Source organism: Drosophila elegans, unplaced genomic scaffold (assembly GCF_018152505.1).
Source record: "Drosophila elegans isolate 14027-0461.03 unplaced genomic scaffold, ASM1815250v1 contig_149, whole genome shotgun sequence".
Lineage (NCBI taxonomy): Eukaryota > Metazoa > Arthropoda > Insecta > Diptera > Drosophilidae > Drosophila > Drosophila elegans.
The window spans coordinates 26,369,905-26,388,537 of NW_024545513.1; the positions used below are offsets into that span (position 1 = coordinate 26,369,905).

Genomic DNA, 18,633 nt, shown 5'->3' on the forward strand with positions numbered 1-18,633 from the left:
GACGATAGCATAAAGCTCCCATGGGAACACAAAAATTTAAAAAAAAAATGTTTTTTTAATGAAACTTATTTTGTAATTTTTTTAAAAAATTATTTTTGACTTATTAATAATTTGACAGGTCAGAATTAAGTTTACATTTTATTCAAATCGGAAAACGATATTATAAAGCTAACATAGGAACTATCGAAAAATTGAGCTGAAAATCATCATAGTTTCAATGTTTTAAACATAGCAAGTAAATCATAATTTAAATGCTTTCAAGAATATTTAATTTTTGCAATAGCTGCAAGGGTATATGAACTTCGGCTTGCCGAAGTTTGTTTCCTTTCTTGTTTTTGTTTGTGATTCGATGGCATTTGCGTTGTTTTATGAATAGTGCAAAAAATGGGTTTCATAGCTACAAAGTACGAAAAAAAAGTAAGCCGGCTTTGGCTACCTCTAGTAAAAGACGAAAATCTGCAAAATGAAACGGACTTTTATAAAGCAATTAAATTATGTTGAAATATGAAAAAATGTAGTTTTTGATAGAGTTATTTTATTCCATCCATATTATGTGGTTTTTCTCACCGTACGCTTTGATTGAAAGATTTTTTTAACTCTGAAAAATAAACTATCACATTTTATATTTCTTAATGGATAAAATAAAAAATCAAAATAAGTCTAAAAACACAGTCAAGAATATAAGATGACTAGACAGAAGATCCCAAGTCAAAGATTTAACTAAATAAGTAACACGATCCCAGTATTTTCAAAAAAAATAATTATAAATTCCGCTAACAAAAAGATCCAAAAATCCCAGCACCCCAGAGTTATATTACATCCAAAATAACATTTTAATGAGCCTTTACTTGTATTGTAAATGGGTATATTGTTTTTGTTCAAAAATATGTAATCAGTAGAGGAAGTGCGTCCAATCCCAACAATTACATACAATTATTTATAATTGATCAGGTTCAATAGCCGGTCGATCTATTGCTATCTGACCGGAACTATAATTAGCATATAGACTCTATTAGAAATGGTTGGCAAGCCCACAAAAGGGCATTTAACATAGATTGGCAATAACACAAGAATAAACAAAAAATGTGAATTCTCGATTATGGTTCAATTCCCTGCTATCACAAAATTGGAGCTATCCATTGATCGATTTTTGAACGCATTTTTCATCAATTCACTTCACTCAGTTTCTTATACAGTATCGAATTTTCTAGTTTAATCGCATTAGTTTATCCACTTATTTATATTATCTATTCTATTTTAATTGATAAAGTTCCATAACACGAATCAGAAAATAGCGGGTTCATTTCCTTAACAAGTGTTTACATTTATTAAAAAAAAGTGTTCAAAAACAATACATCCTAAGTCAAATTTTTTATCGAAAGCAACCTTTTCGCTTGTTCAGATTGTTGGTGTTATCTCGAAAGCTTTATGCTCATCCCTTTCTAATTGAAAAAATGTCTGAAAGAGTAAAAACGACAGTGTCATTATTCAACTTGACATAACATTTTTCATAAAAATTTAATACAAACATTAAATTTACAAATATATATATAAAAACAATTCACAATCACATATAAATTTTTATCATTTTCAGATGTTAAATATTTCGATTCGCTATATTCCTCAAAGCAAGGTTACAATTTACTAGTCCGGAGCAAGAAAGCCAAGATCAAAGTTGGTATTGGTACAATTATGTTCGCTGTCTCGTTGTCCATCGGTCAATCAATCAGCTACGGATGTTTGTACGGCTTGTTGACGGATTGCTATCCGTATTCGTATTCGTATTCGCATTGGAATGAATATCATCATCACCGATTTCGTTGCACCTTCTTGGCCGGAAGTCTGCTTTCTGTGCTCCTTTGCAGTGAAACTCGATCGCATCAATATCATTTGTACTCTCAATGTAAAATTCGTGTCCATGATCTTTGCCTTTTCTGTCGTAGACTGTTCTGTTTATATCTGTGCCCACGTTATCGTCCAGTTCGTCCTCCGAATTATCACCCTCTGTATCTTCGTCCTCGCCAATGTTAAAAATGAATCTTGCATCGCTGGTGGGCTTCGCGGACAAGTTCTTTCGTCTGCTCGACGACGTGTTTGCTATTTTTCTATACCGCACTGAGTTTCTTGATACATGGTTGCTATTGCGCTGCAGAAGGAAATAGAATATAATTTTTGTATTTATTTTTTCGATTGGTAAGATTAAAGAAGAGATTCAACTGAGAAATTCTGCAGTTCGCAATCTATTTTGATCATGAAGAGTAGTAAACGGGTTTAAATTTAAATTGCATACAGAGTGCAAGTAAAACCGACACCTTAAAATACACTAACCGTTTGAAAGGTGTATATTAGTTATTGCAGACGATTAGCATCTGATCAATTGTAACTCTTGAGCTGACATTTATCTTTATCTTACCTGTAAAACAGCAAAGATGATTGAGAATATCGTGATGATCAAGAGGCAGATGGCCACAGCAATGGCTGTGATCGCCGTCAGCGGTGAGTCCAGTCGCAGGACGAACTCCCCCCTGCCGTTGCCATCGCCATCGCTCCCAAAGGCTTCCTGCTTAGCTGCGCTGCTTTTGAACGATGCCCTGCCGCTGCCAACAATCGTACGCCGCTTGCCGCCCGTGGAGGTGGCTGTGCACTCGCCTGGAAGAAAAATAAGGTAAAAGCCGGAGTTTATATATATACATAAATGGCTAAGGCTATAATTGTTCTAGTTTTTAAATAAACACACAGACATGTCTAAACCGAATCGCCTCGTCATCATACTGATCGAAAAGTAATACATTTAGTTTATGGTGTTGGGAATGTTTCTTTATTATACCCTTGCAGAGGGTATTATAATTTCAGTCAGAAGTTTGCAACGCAGTGAAGGAGACATCTCCGACCCTATAAAGTATATATATTCTTGATCAGCATCACTAGGCGAGTCGATCTAGCCATGTCCGTCTGTCAGTCTGTCCGTCTGTCCTACGCAAACTAGTCTCTCAGTTTTAAAGCTATCTGCATTAAACTTTCCCAAAAGTTGTCTTTCTATTGCAGGTAGTATATAAGTCGGAATGAGCCGGATCGGACGACTATAGCATATAGCTCCCATAGGAACAATCATAAAAAAAAATAAAAAAATATTATAACTTTGCCGTTTTTTAATTTTTTTTTTTAGTTCTTCGACATATAGTAATGATTAATATTTCAGAATTACGGTTTAAATTTCATCAAAATCGGACGACTATATCATATAGCTCCCATAGGAACAATCGCAAAACAAATACAAACAAAATTATAACTTTGCTGTTTTTAAATTTTTCTTTTAGTTCTTCGACATGTTGTAATGGTTAAATACTTCAGAATTACGGTTTAAATTTCATCAAAATCGGACGACTATATCATATAGCTTCCTTTGGGACAATCGGGAAAAAAATACAAAAAAACTTATAAGCTGGTTTTCAATTTTTTTTTTAGTTCTTCGACATATAGTAATGATTAAGTATTTCAGAATTACGGTTTAAATTTCGGTGACAAATAAATTAAGTGGCAGCCTCAACCAGAGAGCGGGAAAACAAGAGGCGAAACCCAAGAAAATAAAGACTGCCCCGGGGCTCTGCCCAGTATTACAACAATATCATCCAGTCAGCAGCAACAGGTGGCTATCCTTGGGAGTTGGGTAGACTCGACTAGGAGATACCATAGGGTTTGAAGAAGTTTCAGAATCGCATTTTAAGCCTGTTCCCTTTCTTGTTTTTTAGTTATGTAAAAGCAAATTAAGTGTATTTATTGATATGGGTTTCATATAAAAGGACTTCGAAAATTCTACATGGACTTATCATTTTCTGAAAACTTCAAATTTGTTCCCTTTTTCTTGATCAAACTATCCATGCTTTTAATTTCGAGTTCTACTTACACCCATCAGTCCCTACAGAGTTCAGTATACACAACCAAGTCGGAGAAATAACACACAGGAAATTGCCTTCTGAACAATACAAAAAAAGCCAAATTTAGTTTTAAGCATAAAGTGTTAAATAACATTTTTGAAAAACACTTTCTTAATAAACAAAACCCAACAAAAAAATGCTTGCTAAAGGACATAAAAGGAGATTGTACAAAAAACCCGGTTAAACATGCAGTAAGTAAATAATATTAACGCAACTTTTTCTTGCTATGTTAAATATATGAATTAAATTTCAAAGCTTGCCAACTGAATGCGATTGATACTTGATTGAACGTAGACTTCAAATTCCCTGTTAAACACTTAAACCGAATGGCAAACAAGTTGAGTGGAGGATCAACCGTATCTTGCAGTGCAGTTCAGTTCTCAATCAATTAAAAACTGGACAAATGGTTAGTGGTAACCTAGCAAATATTTATTTAAATACATTAATTTTTTTTATTTTATATTCCAGATGGCAAGCACTTGAAAGTTCGAAAACAAATGTCCAACAAGGAGGATACTGGAGTCAACTACTGAACTGCACCACCGAAACTTAAACCATCCCACCACTCTATTGGATCTTGTCCCTGCTCTTCTCGTCCGGCACTATTATTTGTAAACACAAAGACACTTACAAAAATACACTTGGCAAAAAAGAAAACTTGTCTATGGTCTTCATTCAAAATCCGGGATATACCGGGAATACACTTAAAATTAGTCTTTCGACTTAAAAATCATAATTTAAATACAAAATGGGAAGTAAATTTCTAGCGCAACACAATCTAGTTGTGCATACCCAGCTTATTTCCAAATACCCACTATAATAATCACAACAACTAGCTGCAATTAAGAGTAAGTCGCTGGTTTGCTGGAGCTTAAGAACGCCCCTTTGAGATTTATTAAACGCTCGGTGATTGGAGGAAGGTAATTACTCATAATGGCTACACAAAAGGTGAAATAAATAAATGGTTGACTTGTCAATGGAGTGCTCAAAAAACGATCAATGGAGTTTATAGATTAATTGTTTTATATAATTATATATTATTATTATAATCGTAATTTCAGTCAGAAGTTTGCAACGCAGTGAAGGAGACATCTACGACCCTATAAAGTATATATATTCTTGATCAGCATCGCTTGTAGAGTCGATCTAGCCATGTCCCTCTGTCCGTCCGTTTATATGCAAACTAGTCTCTCAGTTTTAAAGCTATCTGCATGAAACTTTCCCAATAGTTGTCTTTCTATTGCAGGTAGTAATAGTAGTAATTCGGAACGAGCCGGATCGGACGACTATAGCATATAGCTCCCATAGGAACGATCGAAAAAATAAATAAAAAAAATTATAACTTTGCTGTTTCTTAATTTTCTTTTTAGTTCTTCGACATATAGTAATGGTTAAATATTTCTGAATTACGGTTTATATTTCATCAAAATCGGACGATTATATCATATAGCTCCCATAGAAATAATTAAAATATATAAAATAACTATCTAATAATTGAGCTGCAAGTCATCATAGCTTCAATGTTTTTAAACATATACGCAAGTAAATCATAATTTTAATGTTTTAAAAAATATTTAATTTTTGCAATAGCTGCAAGGGTATATGAACTTCGGCTTGCCGAAGTTTGCTTCCTTGCTTGTTTGCATTACAATCATCTGACTGTATTCAGTGAAAGCTGCAACGAAAGCTAATTTCTCCGAAAAATCAAACTATTCTATCGCGCAACGGGTTGAATAGATCCGAAATCCAAAGTGTTTACTTTTTATACAAATAGAGAAAATTAATCAAGTATATTGCACTCAATCTGAGAATATTCGTACTCAACAAAAATCCAAAGAGCAAAAATTCTCGCTTTAAGTCCATTTCCCTTAGTTTGAGTACAAAGTTTTAAGAATAAAAAATCTTAAAATGAGAATCATCCAATATAAATCGGCCAAAAATTTAACTAACATTTTTTTGGAAAGGCGAATTCGTATTTTAAGCAATGATATTTTTTTAGAAATGATATATAAGCATTAATAAAATAAAAATAACGAAAACCAAAAAAAAAAAAAATCACAAAACTCGAAGTTAACTCGGACATCTCAGACCGCTAGACCACGGATTTTGAGTAAGTTTTGCCTCATTAATAGAAGATTTTTTCTCAAATTCAGAATATATCCTCAGTTTAAGTATTTTTTCATAAAATGAGTACAAATATTCTTAATGTGAGTTCTTGGGCAAAATCTGTACTCAAAATGAGTATATCCTCAAGTTGAGAATTCAAATTCTCAATTTCTGAACGTCAGAATTTTCTCTGTGTACTATATTGCATTGAACTAGAATAATTATTATTTAATGCTAGCATGGTGAATTGAAGCTGAAGCTGAAGCTAACCAGATAGGCTATTGGTACTTAACTTTGAGCACTTAATGGACTCATTTAAGAGATCACAGAATACTTACCGGTCTCTCCATCGCAGTTGCAGCAGGGAGCTGACGAAATCTTTTCGGCGAGCGTCTGGTTCTGGCAGCACGACACACACTGGCTGTTCAGCTGGTCCAAGTGGAGCGGTGGAGCGCAGGCCTTGCAGGAGAACTGACCGGGTCCGAAGCAGGAGCGGCACGAGTCGTGGCAGGTCTTGCAGGTGGCCGTCGTCGTGTCGTAATACTGTGAGCTCAGGCACTCCATGCACAGACCACCGTCGAGCATCGAGTGCGGCGGACACGAAGTGCAGGCCAAGGGGCCAGCATCTTGTGGAGAAAACGAGTGAGCACATTAACAACCATGCGAGTGAACTGCTATCCGTGGGAGTGGCGCGTACCGTTGCACGTTTTGCAATAATGATGACACTTCTGGCAGCCAAAGTCCGACTTGTAGAAGCCCTCGGGGCACTCCGGATGGCACTCGCCGGCGGCCAGCTTCCAACCAGCCGGGCACTGGACGCACTGGTTGCGCCTCGGCCCGCTGCAGGTGTGGCAGCTCAAGTAGCACTTGGCGCAGATGCCTCGGTCGCTGTAGTAGCTGGAATCACGCAGTCACACGGCATTATTGCGTTCGAATTGGGAGACACTTGGCGATTAGCTGCTTACCCATCGGCACAGGTGGTGCGGCACTCGCCGTTCTGCAGCTCCAGACCCTTCGAACAGTTGCTGCAGTTCGTCCGCGAGACGCACTGGCTGCATGTGTGCAGGCATGGCGAGCAGACGGAGCCCGCTTCCATGAAGAAGCCGTCCCGGCAGCCGCTCACGCAGCGACTCTGTTCCAGCAGGCGACTCGGCGGGCAGGACATGCAGTTCGTCTCCGCCGGGCCGTTGCAGCTCCCGCAAGACGCGTGGCACGGGCTGCAATGTCCCTCAGTCTGGTTAAAGAACTCGGCTGTGAAGAAATGAGAAATAAGATCGAGTTAAGCTTTCAAATCGTATTGTTTTTTCACTCTGTTTGCCAACACATTTCTCAAACTCAAGGGGCTCATTAAAATACAACTTAAAGTGCTGATTCTTAGCCAAAGATCACCCACTAACTGTGTTCGATTACCTCGATTTCGTTATATGATACTAACGAATGCAAGATAGCCAAACACCGATCAACACCGATCTAACCAAACAAAACAAAAACTACACCCCTCCAATAGTCTTTCAACAACTCTGGCAGTCCCTAAAATCCACATACCCCAACCACAACTTTATTTACACCGATGGATCGGAGGCAGGAGACAACATCGCGAACAGTGTTACCGAAGAAAACAATGTAATGACCTGCCTATTCTACAGTTCTTTCCAGCGAAATAATAGCCATCTATCAAGCTGCACAAATCTGTATAAAGAAAAGAGGCAAGCACGCCATTTGTTCAGACTTCCTTTCCTCCATCACCTCCATCGCCAACCCTAACAACAATTCCTACAACACCACCACTATCCGTAATCTACTTTCCAAACACTTTCCCAAAATAATAATAATATGGATACCAAGCCATGGCATCAAAGGAAACGAAACAGCGGACTCTGAAGCAAAAAAAGCAATTAGACAACCCCTTATATACACAGACAATCACAACTTCTCTCTGGAGTTCACGCAGCACCTTGAAAAAATCATTAAAACACAGACACACAGAATTAATAAACAAAACCTCGACATGGTACCACTACATATCCAAATAATCACCACCCAACTTCCCCCATAACTTACAACAAATTGTAATTGACCATTCAATACCGAATACATGCCCACTGTGCAATAACGCTCCCCTAGACGTTCACCATATCCTTTCCCTCTGCCCTTCTCGCTCTGCACAATCTAAACCCCACCCAGGCTTTAGCCAATCCCACCAAAGTTAATTCCCAAATGATCCTCACGTTCCTAGAAAAATCAAATATAATCTACAAAATGTAAACTATTCATAAGGTATATTAGATCACCAGAAAATGTATATACTTATATAACTATAAGTAGAATAAAAAAAAATATATATTAATAAAAAAAAAATAAATAAATAAATAAAAAATGATTGTATAAAATACTAAAACACCCACAGAGCTGAAGGTCTCTTGCAGCTATAGCTCTAACCACTATTTTTGTTAGCTCCTAGTTTTAACTATAAGTTAGCATTGCATAAATAAATAAATATTAAGCTACATACAGTCCTATTACAGACGAAAGCCAACTTTATAAGAGAATAGTAAAAAAAAAGAAAATTTGGCAGTAGTTTGTAAAAAATAAAAGTTTGTCAAAATCGTGTGAAAGCCTAATTTTTAAAATATGACTTTTTTAAAATATAAAGCAAACTTTGCATTGCCAACTTTCCATCCCATTCTCTTTTGGGTCTGTTAATCGAAATGGTATTAAAAAAGTTCAATATGTAAACTTGGAATGAATAACATCGTGTATATACTATTTAACTTCTGAGAATACAAATGGTGATTTATACCTTGTGTGCTATTTAACGAACCCTGACGTTTTATAACTTGTTATCAACTGAATAAAATAGTAACCATATAAAATTAGCCCTTGTGTTTACAGATTGCGGTATAGTTATACTGTATAAACTGTGCATTGGCATTGGGTCGCTTACATTCACTGCAGTCCTCGCTTCCGGCCACGATGCACTTGTCCCTCTTGCTCAGCGTCCAGTTTTGAAGGCACTCGGAGCAGACTCCGTTGCTGGTGCACGTCTTACATCCCTCCTGGCAGGGCATGCACTCCAGTCGTTTCTTGTCGGCGTAGAATCCGTCCGGACAGCTAATAAGGCATTTGTTTTGCCAGGCATACCGACTCGAGCGGCACGTGATGCAGTTCTGGTCCGTGGGGCCGTTGCAGGTGGCGCAAGTCGAGTGGCAGAAGGCACATCTAATGATAGCAATAGCGTTGGACTCGGGGTTATGCAACACCTTCCAGCTTCCTAAAGTGTACACTCACTTGTTATCCTCCGTTTCGTACGTGTCCAAGGGGCAGGCCGAGTAGCACTTGTGCTCATGCATGACCAAGTGGTGGTCACAGCTGGTGCAGTACTCGGGATGGTCCTGGCACGAGGCACAGTTGGGCTCGCAGGGAATGCAGGTTCTATTCTTGCTATCTGTCATAACGAATAAAGAAAAAGGATCAATAACGTATGTATGTACCTAACAGCAAGGGAAAGCCAGTGTCCAGTGCCAGTGTCTAAAATCGACTTCAGCTACAAACATTTGTCCCTTTGCAGGGACAAACGGCGGAGAGCAATGTCTGCTTCAAGTCGATTTCAATACACATAGCTAACTTCCATTTGTAGCTTCTATTTATTACTTTCAAAATAGCCGTCTGGGCAAAATTGCAGGCAGACGGCGAGATCGATGACGTGCAGATGGGCCGGGGCGCAGGTGAGACAGCTGTCGGGTCCGGCGCCTGCGCACGTCTCGCAGGTGTCGTGGCAAGGCCAACAAATGCCGACTTGGTTCGGGAAGGAACGCGGCGGGCAGCGGCTCACGCAAGTGCTGAGAACAAACAAATTAACCAATTAAGTCACTTCATATGTACAAGCCCACACTTTCTCGTCGCTCACTTGTCCAGGCGGTAGTGACTGCACGCCACACACTGGGTGGGTCCGCGACCATAGCAGCCCGAGGAGTCGCATTCGGTGTCGCAGGAGTGCAGGACTAGCTTGTCGCCATCCCTCGAGTCGGGAGCTGCCATCAGCTGTGCAGCGGAAGCGGGGGAGCCAACGGATTCGGCTGATGCAACGGAGGCGGAGTCGGAGGCGGAGGCGGAGGAGGTCACAGTGTGCCCGTCAAGGGTGGCTGTGGCAGGCTCCGGATTGGAGCCGGCACTGCTGAATATGTTCTGGTAGTTGAGGTAGCTGGCAAAGCTGTCCGTGTTGAAGTTACCACCCTCGTTGGCCGGCTGTCCGATGTTCGAGGCCGAGGGGATGATGAAGGGGTTGGAGGCGAGGGGGCTGCGCAGCTGGGGACTGCTGTTGAGCAGCTCAGACTTGAGCCGCATCGGGTGGCTGGAGGTGCCATAGAAGATGAGCTGCCACTTGGACAGGATGCCCGGCTGATTGACGCGCCGTCTGCCGCCGTTGATCACCTGCAGGGTCCAGCGACCCTCCGCCTTCTCGCCCCAAAAGTGGACACTGAGGAAGGGCCAGTCGTCGAAGTTGGACTTGACGATGTCCCGCGGCCGCTCGAACAGCAGGGTGCTGGTGGTGCCCATCGGCGAGGTGAGCAGGATGCGCAGGTTTCCGCGCGGGAAGAAGCGCAGCGTAATGCGACACTGAACGTGCTCTAGATAGCGCACCTCGTTGATGGTGCCGGCACACCCATTCACGTCCATGTGCGTGGCCAGGGAGTAGCCGTACGTGCCGTCTATCTTCCGGTCCTCGTTGTTCTCCCGCGACTTGCAGATGTGCTGCGGCGGCACCGACGTCCACTGCTCTGCCAGCGACACCATGGCTCCGGCGTCCATCAGTCCGTAGCCGAACTTGTGGCTGTACTTGCGCTTCACGCCGTTCAACGTCCATCCGCCCTCCTTCTCCAGTGGCGCGGGTCGCGAGGTGTACACCACCAAGTACTGCATGTCGCGCCACGTCAACTCCGGGTTCGCCTCCAGCGCCAAGGCGCATATGCCGGCTGCCAGTGGCGCCGACGCCGAGGTGCCCGTGTGCTCCACGGTGCAGATGTGGTCGGGCCTCAGGCGGCCGTCCATGTCTACGGTCGCCACGCTCTTGTCGTGACCCGGCGTCCCGGAGCTGTAGGTGGTTGCCAGCGTCGAGGAGCACTCCTCTAGATACCAGGGCTTGAAGCTGTTACAACACGCAGTCCCCGAATCAGAACAAAACCCTTGAACAGAAAGTTTTAAGTCTACAGCTTAACAGCTTACCCGGCTTGAGTGGCACTCGATATGGACAGGGTGAAGATCGAATTGGTGTAGCCATCGCAGTTGCACGAGTCTGTGTAGCGGCCGCCGTTGCCGGAGGCCCACACGAAGATCGATCCCTTGCCCTGTCGCCCGCTGGTCACTCCATAGATGAACGCGCGACGCGCCAGCGGCCCAGGTCCATCGACAGTGGAGCCGTCGTCCTCCGGTCCCCAGGAAGCGCTGTAGATGTCGATGTGCGAGGGATTGAGGCTCAGTGCCTGCGCCTCCACAACATCGTTGACCTTTCCGTCCAACATTCGGACGCCTTGACACAGATGGTTATTAACGAGGGGCTGGCTAGGCTATTGTCCTTCACTACGCGGCAAACAGGATCACTTACCACCAATGCTGGCATTGTAGGCCACTCCCACTCCGCAGTAGTTGTTGAAGGCCACCGCTGCCACTTCGCCGGCACACCTGGTCCCGTGCTTGTTGTCGCCATTGTCCTGGGGCGTCGGGTCCGAGTCGTTGCCATTTATGTCGAACGAGGCGTCTGGATCCTGTGTGTTTTTCGTTAGATATTATTGCGACGAGCACAGCACGATAAATGTGTTAAAACGACACTTAATACAAAAAAAAAATTTCCTGATTTGTATTTTAGTTGATCATGATTATTTATTTTTATCATTTGAGTTTCACTAGAGCTACGTTCCCATTGTAACATATCTTGTTAGGGATATATGTAACAGTCCGATTTTAAGAGAACAAAATGTAATAATTCCTATCACATAGACCGTGTATTCAAATGTCGTTAAACACGTTACATTTTTAATCATCGATAATTCACAATCCCTCATAATACTCATTGAGGTTAAAGACGAATTTTGTATTAAGTATTATTATTGTCACTTACGTAGTTCTGGGCCAAGTCTGGGTGGTTCGTTTGAATGCCATCGTCCAAAATGGACACGACCACGCCCTTTCCCGTGTAACCCTTCTGCCAGGCCGGACCAACGTTCATGTCCAAGCCATCCTTGGCACCGCCGTTCTACGCAAACAGGGAGGAGTTCGAAAATGTTGAAATTAGCAAGACAATGGCGAATTAGTTTAAAATACATACATACAAATACAGCTAATAACTCGATTAAATAATAAAACGTCAATAACTAAAACAATTGTAGGTTTAGAAAACATATACAATTAAAAGCATTCCTTGTTATAACTAAAATCTTTTGCAGTGGTTTGTTACACTTTAGAGAGGGTATTATAATGTCAGTCAGTCATTTCCGACTCTAAAAAGTATGGTGGTGAAAAAAATAATGTAAACGACAATTTCTTCTGCCCTTAAGAGCCAACTTCTCAATATGTAAGCAAGTTCTTCACTTCAAACTAACAACACGTAAAGCACGGATATCCATAATAATAGCAGAGCTATTAAAATAAAGTGAAGGCAGAATGCAATCGACATCTATAATAGTTCACGACCTTTTAATCACTAAAATCGAAATACACCCATTTTTTGATGTAAGGGCCTCTAAAATCATTGAAGACATCAGTTTCCTGTGCTTAATAAAACAAAGGCAACAACAATGAAAATTAAATTTATAGCTATTTTAAATAAATTAATAATGCCAAGCACTCCAAAATGGGAATAACGTGTTGCGATCTACCAAAACTGAAAATTATTTGTTTGAAAATGGGGGAAAGCACCCAAAGACAACTTCCTTCCATGGGAAACACACAAGAACTTCTTTTAAAATGTTTTTATTTAGTTTTTTTAGCTTCGGATTTCGGTCTGCTATTCTGGATCTAAAAACAAATGTAGTTTCCAGATTATAGATTTAGATTTTATTGCCGTCAGGCATGGTTATTACCCCAAACGCGTGTAAGTCTGCATTAAAAAGTTTGCCCAGAAAAAAATAATAACAATTTTAGAGTGGCAGCTTAAGCCCATGCTCCAAAATTTTATTAGGCACTTTTAAAAAAGAATTCTGTATCCTTTAATCCAAATAAAAGGAAGAATTGAGTCAAAAATTACAACGAAAACATTGCAACGCCGGCACACCGCCAGTAATCACCAATGTTGTTTCAATCTAAAAATTTAGTTGCCTCGTTAATGCTCTACATACATAAAAAACTGATTAATTTACTACTAAATATAAAACAAATCACTAATACAGTTAAAAAAAAAGTAAAAAAAAATACTGAGTTTTCAAGAATTGAGTACAATGTTCCTATTATTATTCCAAGAGAAAATACTGTTTTTATCTTTTCTGTTAATTATTAGAACAACTTTTGAATTTTTCTAGTGAGAAACATAAGCAAAAAAGAGCGATTTAGCGCGTTTTTCTATTATTTTTTCCACCACTGTATATGTTATGTATTCTTGATCGGCATCAATAGAAAGGTCGATCTAGCCATGTCCGCCTGTCCGTTTCTACCCAAAAATTGTCTTTCTATTGCAGGTAGTACAAATGTAAGTCGACCCGCGCTATATAATATAGCTTCCAGTTGTTTTAAGGAATATTAAATTTTTGGAATGTGGTTATAATATATTTTGCATCGATGTTAGGTTATTTAAATAGACTTATTTTATATTAGTTGAACAACTAGAATGGTTTTATAAGAAACTACTAAAATGCGAAACACAAAAACAACAGATAGAGGTTTATTAATGGATTATAGCATATATGATTTCATGAAGCATGCATTTAAGTGAGAGATGATTACATACTTTACTCACCAGGTACCACTGTTCCTTAAACAACGGATCCGGAAATATGAAATGCGAGCTGACGTCCCTGTACTCCATGCGCGGCGAGTGCGATGCTAGCGAAATGGACTCTGGGGAGAATGAAAGATGCGGATTCGGATCGACAACGTAGCCGCCGGGTTGGCGTAAAATATTATACGGACTGTAGGTTGGCAAGTCCTGGTATGGGCCGTCCCTCTTCCGGCGCACCTTTTCATGTTGCTGCTGCATCCATTTCACCTAAAATCCAATGATGTTTAAAATCCTGACACAGCAGGGAGCGCATTGAATCTTACTTACCTCGTTCTCTGATCTAAGGGCTCCCTGGTGCTTGCGACTGGAGCGCAGCGAGCGCTTCGACACGTGATGGTGCTGGAACAGGTAGTAGTTATCGAGTGATCCAATCTGAAATGAGCAATAAAACATGAGATGGTGTTCTCCTAATGAGGGCTTATTTCCGAAAATAGCAGACGTTCAAACCAACTATATGAATGTTTCAAAAGTCCAATTTTAACTTGTTCAAAATTTTAATAATACTGACATCAAAAACATCATTTTCCGAAAACTATTAGAGAAGTATAATCTCAACAAGGTCAACATTTATATGTATACATAGTTCTTTTGTTGTATATAAAGTTCAGTAGTTATTATGATCTCTCGTTTTCTAATGTTATTTAACTTGTCTAGCAAAAGCCCTTCTAATTCCATTTATAGGCGAACTATATGCCTGACCCGAGGGTTATTCTGACTGATCTAACACTTAAGAAAAGACGCCAAACAAATATATTTTCACAAAAATTATACAAAATTGTTAGGAGTTGTGTATGGGATTAAAACTCAAATCGAAGAGACTAAAGCTACGCGGGATAAACAGCGTACCTGTCCCTTGTTGATAAATCCGTGTTTGTTAGCTATGACATCTGCCACATGCTTGCCAGCGGGAATGTTAACGGCGAACTCATTCGTGTACATCGCCTCCTCGGGAATACTGCAGGCGCCAAACATATCGACCCCGTCGAGGTCGAGGTTGTTTTGCTGCTGATGAGGCGTCAGAGGGTCAGAGTTTTCATCTTGCGCACTGGCATTTGGGTGAGTATTTTTATATTTGTTTTCGTAGGTGCCTCCATCTCCACCTCCACCTCCACTAATGGTCTGTGCTTGACCTCTGCCAACTCCCAGGTCTGAATGAACCTTGGAGGAGCTGTGGGAATCTGTTGGATGGCTTGTTCTACTGTGCGACACATATGTCGCGCTCTCGTTGCTGAGTATTCCGGCGTAATTCTGAGTCTCACCCCCACTACTCCGTAGAGCACAACTAGTATTTGGGCTTAGGATTACTAAAAATAATACAAAATATATACAGCTCTGTGCCATTTGGTTAAATGTACATAAATAGATTCTATTGAGTTTTGAATCAGGAGTCGCCGTTGCCGTTGCCGTCGTTCCAGGGTCGTGGACGTGCATTTGGAGTGTCTTTCTCCGCCCGATCTTTCGGTACGAAGGCTCTCCGAGAGAGCTGGGGCGTCCACAGCAGGAGCCCTTCTCCAGGGCGGACCATTGCGTTGTGGTTGTGGTAGGCGTGAATGCTATTCTACCGTTGGTTCCTCTGCTGGACCCTGTATTTGACATATTTAACTAGGTTTAGCTATAGTATTAAGGTAGTTTGATTCTCCCGAAGAGTCCTTTAGCGACGTGTCCCTTTTCTGTTGTCGTACTCATGAATCTATTTTTGCGATCTGGTATCTGACGTATCTGCAAGAACAAAAAAATACTTTACTCGTAACTCGTACTTTGTTAATTGCGGTATTGTTATGAGTGCAACCTTGTGCCGGTAAACGTGGAGTTGGTGTGGTAACCAATATGACAAAGTGAATCATTTTCCACTGTTATTTATGGCTGAAACGCTTGTGCTTATTTATTAATGAGGCGTCTATTTGCGATGTTCCTTTGTTCGTTGGGAGATACAACAGAATCATCTGAGGAAACTACAGCTAAATGTTAGCGATGACTAACTAACTACATCCACATATCGTCGGGAATTACCCAAAACGCCTGGAGTATCCAACTGGTTTGCCATACTTTGTTTATATGTATATGTACGTATGTATGTGCAATGTACATATACACATTATGCAAGCCCACATTTTGCTTAATTTCTATTTTAGACAAACAAACTAAGCTCTGATTCTGTGTTTATAAAACTGGGACTAAACTGGATAGGCGACAGTACCTAAGTACCTAATCGGTTATTAAGAAATTTGACAAATGAATTCAACTAAATTAAATAATTTGTAATAAAATTTTAAATATGGTGTCCAATTAAAAATAAGCACAAAACCAAAAAAAAAAACAGCATTTATCCATTTTGAAATGAATTTACTAAATTAAATAAGAGTAAAATCAAATGAAACTGCAAGGGATTTTATTCCTTGATTTCTTGTACGTCCGCAAATAGGAACATATGCATGTATACATTACATACAATCGATGTACACATTTCTGCACTCTTGATCTACATTTTATAGCTGCATACATATGTTTACCAAATATTATATTCATCCCATATACCGTTAAAAAAGATGCTGGTGTAGTGCACATTTATGTATGCATGTACGTGATTACATACATTCCCATAAATATTTGTTTGCAACATAAGGCTCGAAAATATTGGTTACGGTTTAATATCAACACTATCAAATGTACATTGATTCCGGTTTTTGTTTTACTGTGCCATTCGTTTATAAATCATTAGAGTGTATGTATATATGTACAATGTACATAATTTAATTCGCCGATGATGAGCATGTACATATGTATGCGAAAGCAAGTTTGGCTTGTACATCTTCTATTTTCCCCATGTTTATTAAATCACACAGCTCCATTTAATAGCAAAGTTTTACAGACACTAGTTCCGCACTTTTTGCTCACTATAAACAAAAACAACAATGAAGCCACCAAGCCACCATATTTTTGGACGTGCGCGTGAAAGTATACATATACATAGTTCATATGTGTTTGATGCGTCTGATAATGTATAAATCTGTGTGTATATGTATATGTGGCTCTATACACATTCGCAATACTATGCGTAATAGTTGCCATTTCGATTGTACATACATACATATGTATGAAATCACGTAATGCATGCATGCATTTGTATGCTGTTTTGTACATACATACATCACCATGCATCAGATATGGTATTAACGGTTCATGTAATCCAAGCACAGACAAAGTATTATTAACCGTTGCATTGGGTGTGTGTGGATTTAGATCTTTTAAAGTCACATTTTGAAATAAATCACAGAAATTCGGACACGGTTGGCTCAGTAAGCTTTAATTTTATCAACGCAATCGAAACGACTGAAATTGGGACTGTGACTGAGACTGGAATCGAAAGAGAACGCGTGCTTACCATGCGTACACAACATACATAGGAACTAGCCGAAACGAGTGGACTAAAAGCCGACCGAACGAACAAACGACGCAACCTCGACTGCGCTCCAGCTTAAACTGAACTTTGTTTTGAAGTTAATACATATAGCCAACGTTGGTTGTTTCTTTCTCGCTGGATTTGTGCTAACCGCATACACAAACACACGGCGCACGACATACAGCCATACAGACGTGCAATCAAACATTCGTACATTGGTTTCGTTCGTAGCTTATGTATTAGTACATATTCAAGACCTACGAAAGCACAGCTTTTGGAGCTTTCAAAATAAAATGCAAAACATAACACGCAACCGTGCTGTAACAAAACTAATATGCAAGTATTACGTACGCACGCACACCGTTGAGCTCCAGTAGCTGAGGAGTGATAAATACACATTTAAGACGTGTTTTGATAGGAAGCGTCGTACAAGCCAAAATGTACGCTCAAAGCATACATTCATACATGCAAACTTACTCGGTTTTGTTTATATGCATATGTACATACATACATGCATACGTGCGAAGACGCTCTCTAAGCGCTGGCATTCAAACAAAAGATAACATTTAGCGGTAGCGTTCGCAGCACAAGGTTTTTGTTGCTATTGGTTAGCCGAGATTAGCGTTTGTATTTTTCGCTTTTATGACCTGAAAAAAGTAATCCACTCGTACAATGCATGCCTACAAAAATATGTACGTAAACCTGTGTAAGAGCATAAGATTTTTGCAAGTCCCATCTACATATATACATACACATATGTAGATCTGTAAGGCCCGAGTATGCATACACACATGCATAAACCCGAATGTGGTAAAGCCAGCCAAGAGCGGTGCTTTAAAAAATATGCTTACCATTAAACAATTATTCGTGGTTAGGACAGGTTATGGTTTTTTCAATGCGAAATATAATAATATAGATTTAAAACAGGAACAAATTTAATACACTGTGCTAACAAAGTTTTTGTTTTAAAGACCCATATAAAAATGCGTCATTTAATTAATATATTTCAATATAACACGTTTAAATTTTAAGGTTCAACTTTTCAAAACATTTACTTTTCGCATACAAAATTGTTAGAAAAAAAACTAATCAACTTCAAAGAACACCGTAATGTTTCTCTAGCCAATTATCTTTATATACAGTTAGAAGTCCGAAAAAAAACGAATTTTCCAGAATATTTTTTGCGAAAACTTAGATTTATTAAT

At 39.9% G+C, this 18,633-nt stretch overlaps 1 protein-coding gene and 1 long non-coding RNA gene across 6 annotated transcripts; one reads left to right on the top strand and one right to left on the bottom strand.

Annotated features, from left to right (window-relative positions):
• Positions 1 to 1,303: 1,303 nt before the first annotated feature.
• Positions 1,304 to 17,527, bottom strand: LOC108145563 (furin-like protease 2). 5 transcript variants are annotated; one of them, XM_017271068.2, is made up of 17 exons: positions 17,411 to 17,527; positions 14,875 to 15,747; positions 14,296 to 14,400; positions 14,160 to 14,235; positions 13,987 to 14,087; positions 12,157 to 12,291; positions 11,644 to 11,803; positions 11,265 to 11,568; positions 9,949 to 11,187; positions 9,693 to 9,880; positions 9,330 to 9,486; positions 8,986 to 9,260; positions 7,007 to 7,292; positions 6,739 to 6,938; positions 6,380 to 6,667; positions 2,414 to 2,649; positions 1,304 to 2,146 (listed from the first exon to the last, which is right to left on the bottom strand). In XM_017271068.2, exons 2-17 carry the CDS (start codon positions 15,622 to 15,624, stop codon positions 1,727 to 1,729), a joined length of 4,920 nt encoding a protein of 1,639 aa, XP_017126557.1. In that variant the 5' UTR covers positions 15,625 to 15,747; positions 17,411 to 17,527; the 3' UTR covers positions 1,304 to 1,726. The 5 variants fall into 5 exon arrangements, with proteins under 5 accessions (XP_017126557.1, XP_017126556.1, XP_017126555.1 ...); XM_017271067.2 differs by having other exon boundaries at positions 13,978 to 14,087; XM_017271066.2 differs by having other exon boundaries at positions 13,987 to 14,235.
• Positions 3,914 to 4,592, top strand: LOC108145580. The gene is made up of 3 exons (XR_001774421.2): positions 3,914 to 4,126; positions 4,191 to 4,341; positions 4,404 to 4,592. It is a non-coding gene; the product is annotated as an uncharacterized LOC108145580 (long non-coding RNA).
• Positions 17,528 to 18,633: the final 1,106 nt, after the last annotated feature.

Bases quoted from the DNA above. Each gene is read 5' to 3' on its own strand.
- LOC108145563 (XM_017271064.2), bottom strand. From the start codon at position 15,624: ATGTCAAATACAGGGTCCAGCAGAGGAACCAACGGTAGAATAGCATTC. The intron at 11,569-11,643 runs GTAAGTGATCCT...ATCTGTGTCAAG, and splicing joins CTACAATGCCAGCATTGGTG to GCGTCCGAATGTTGGACGGA. The intron at 6,668-6,738 runs GTACGCGCCACT...TTTCTCCACAAG, and splicing joins TTATTGCAAAACGTGCAACG to ATGCTGGCCCCTTGGCCTGC.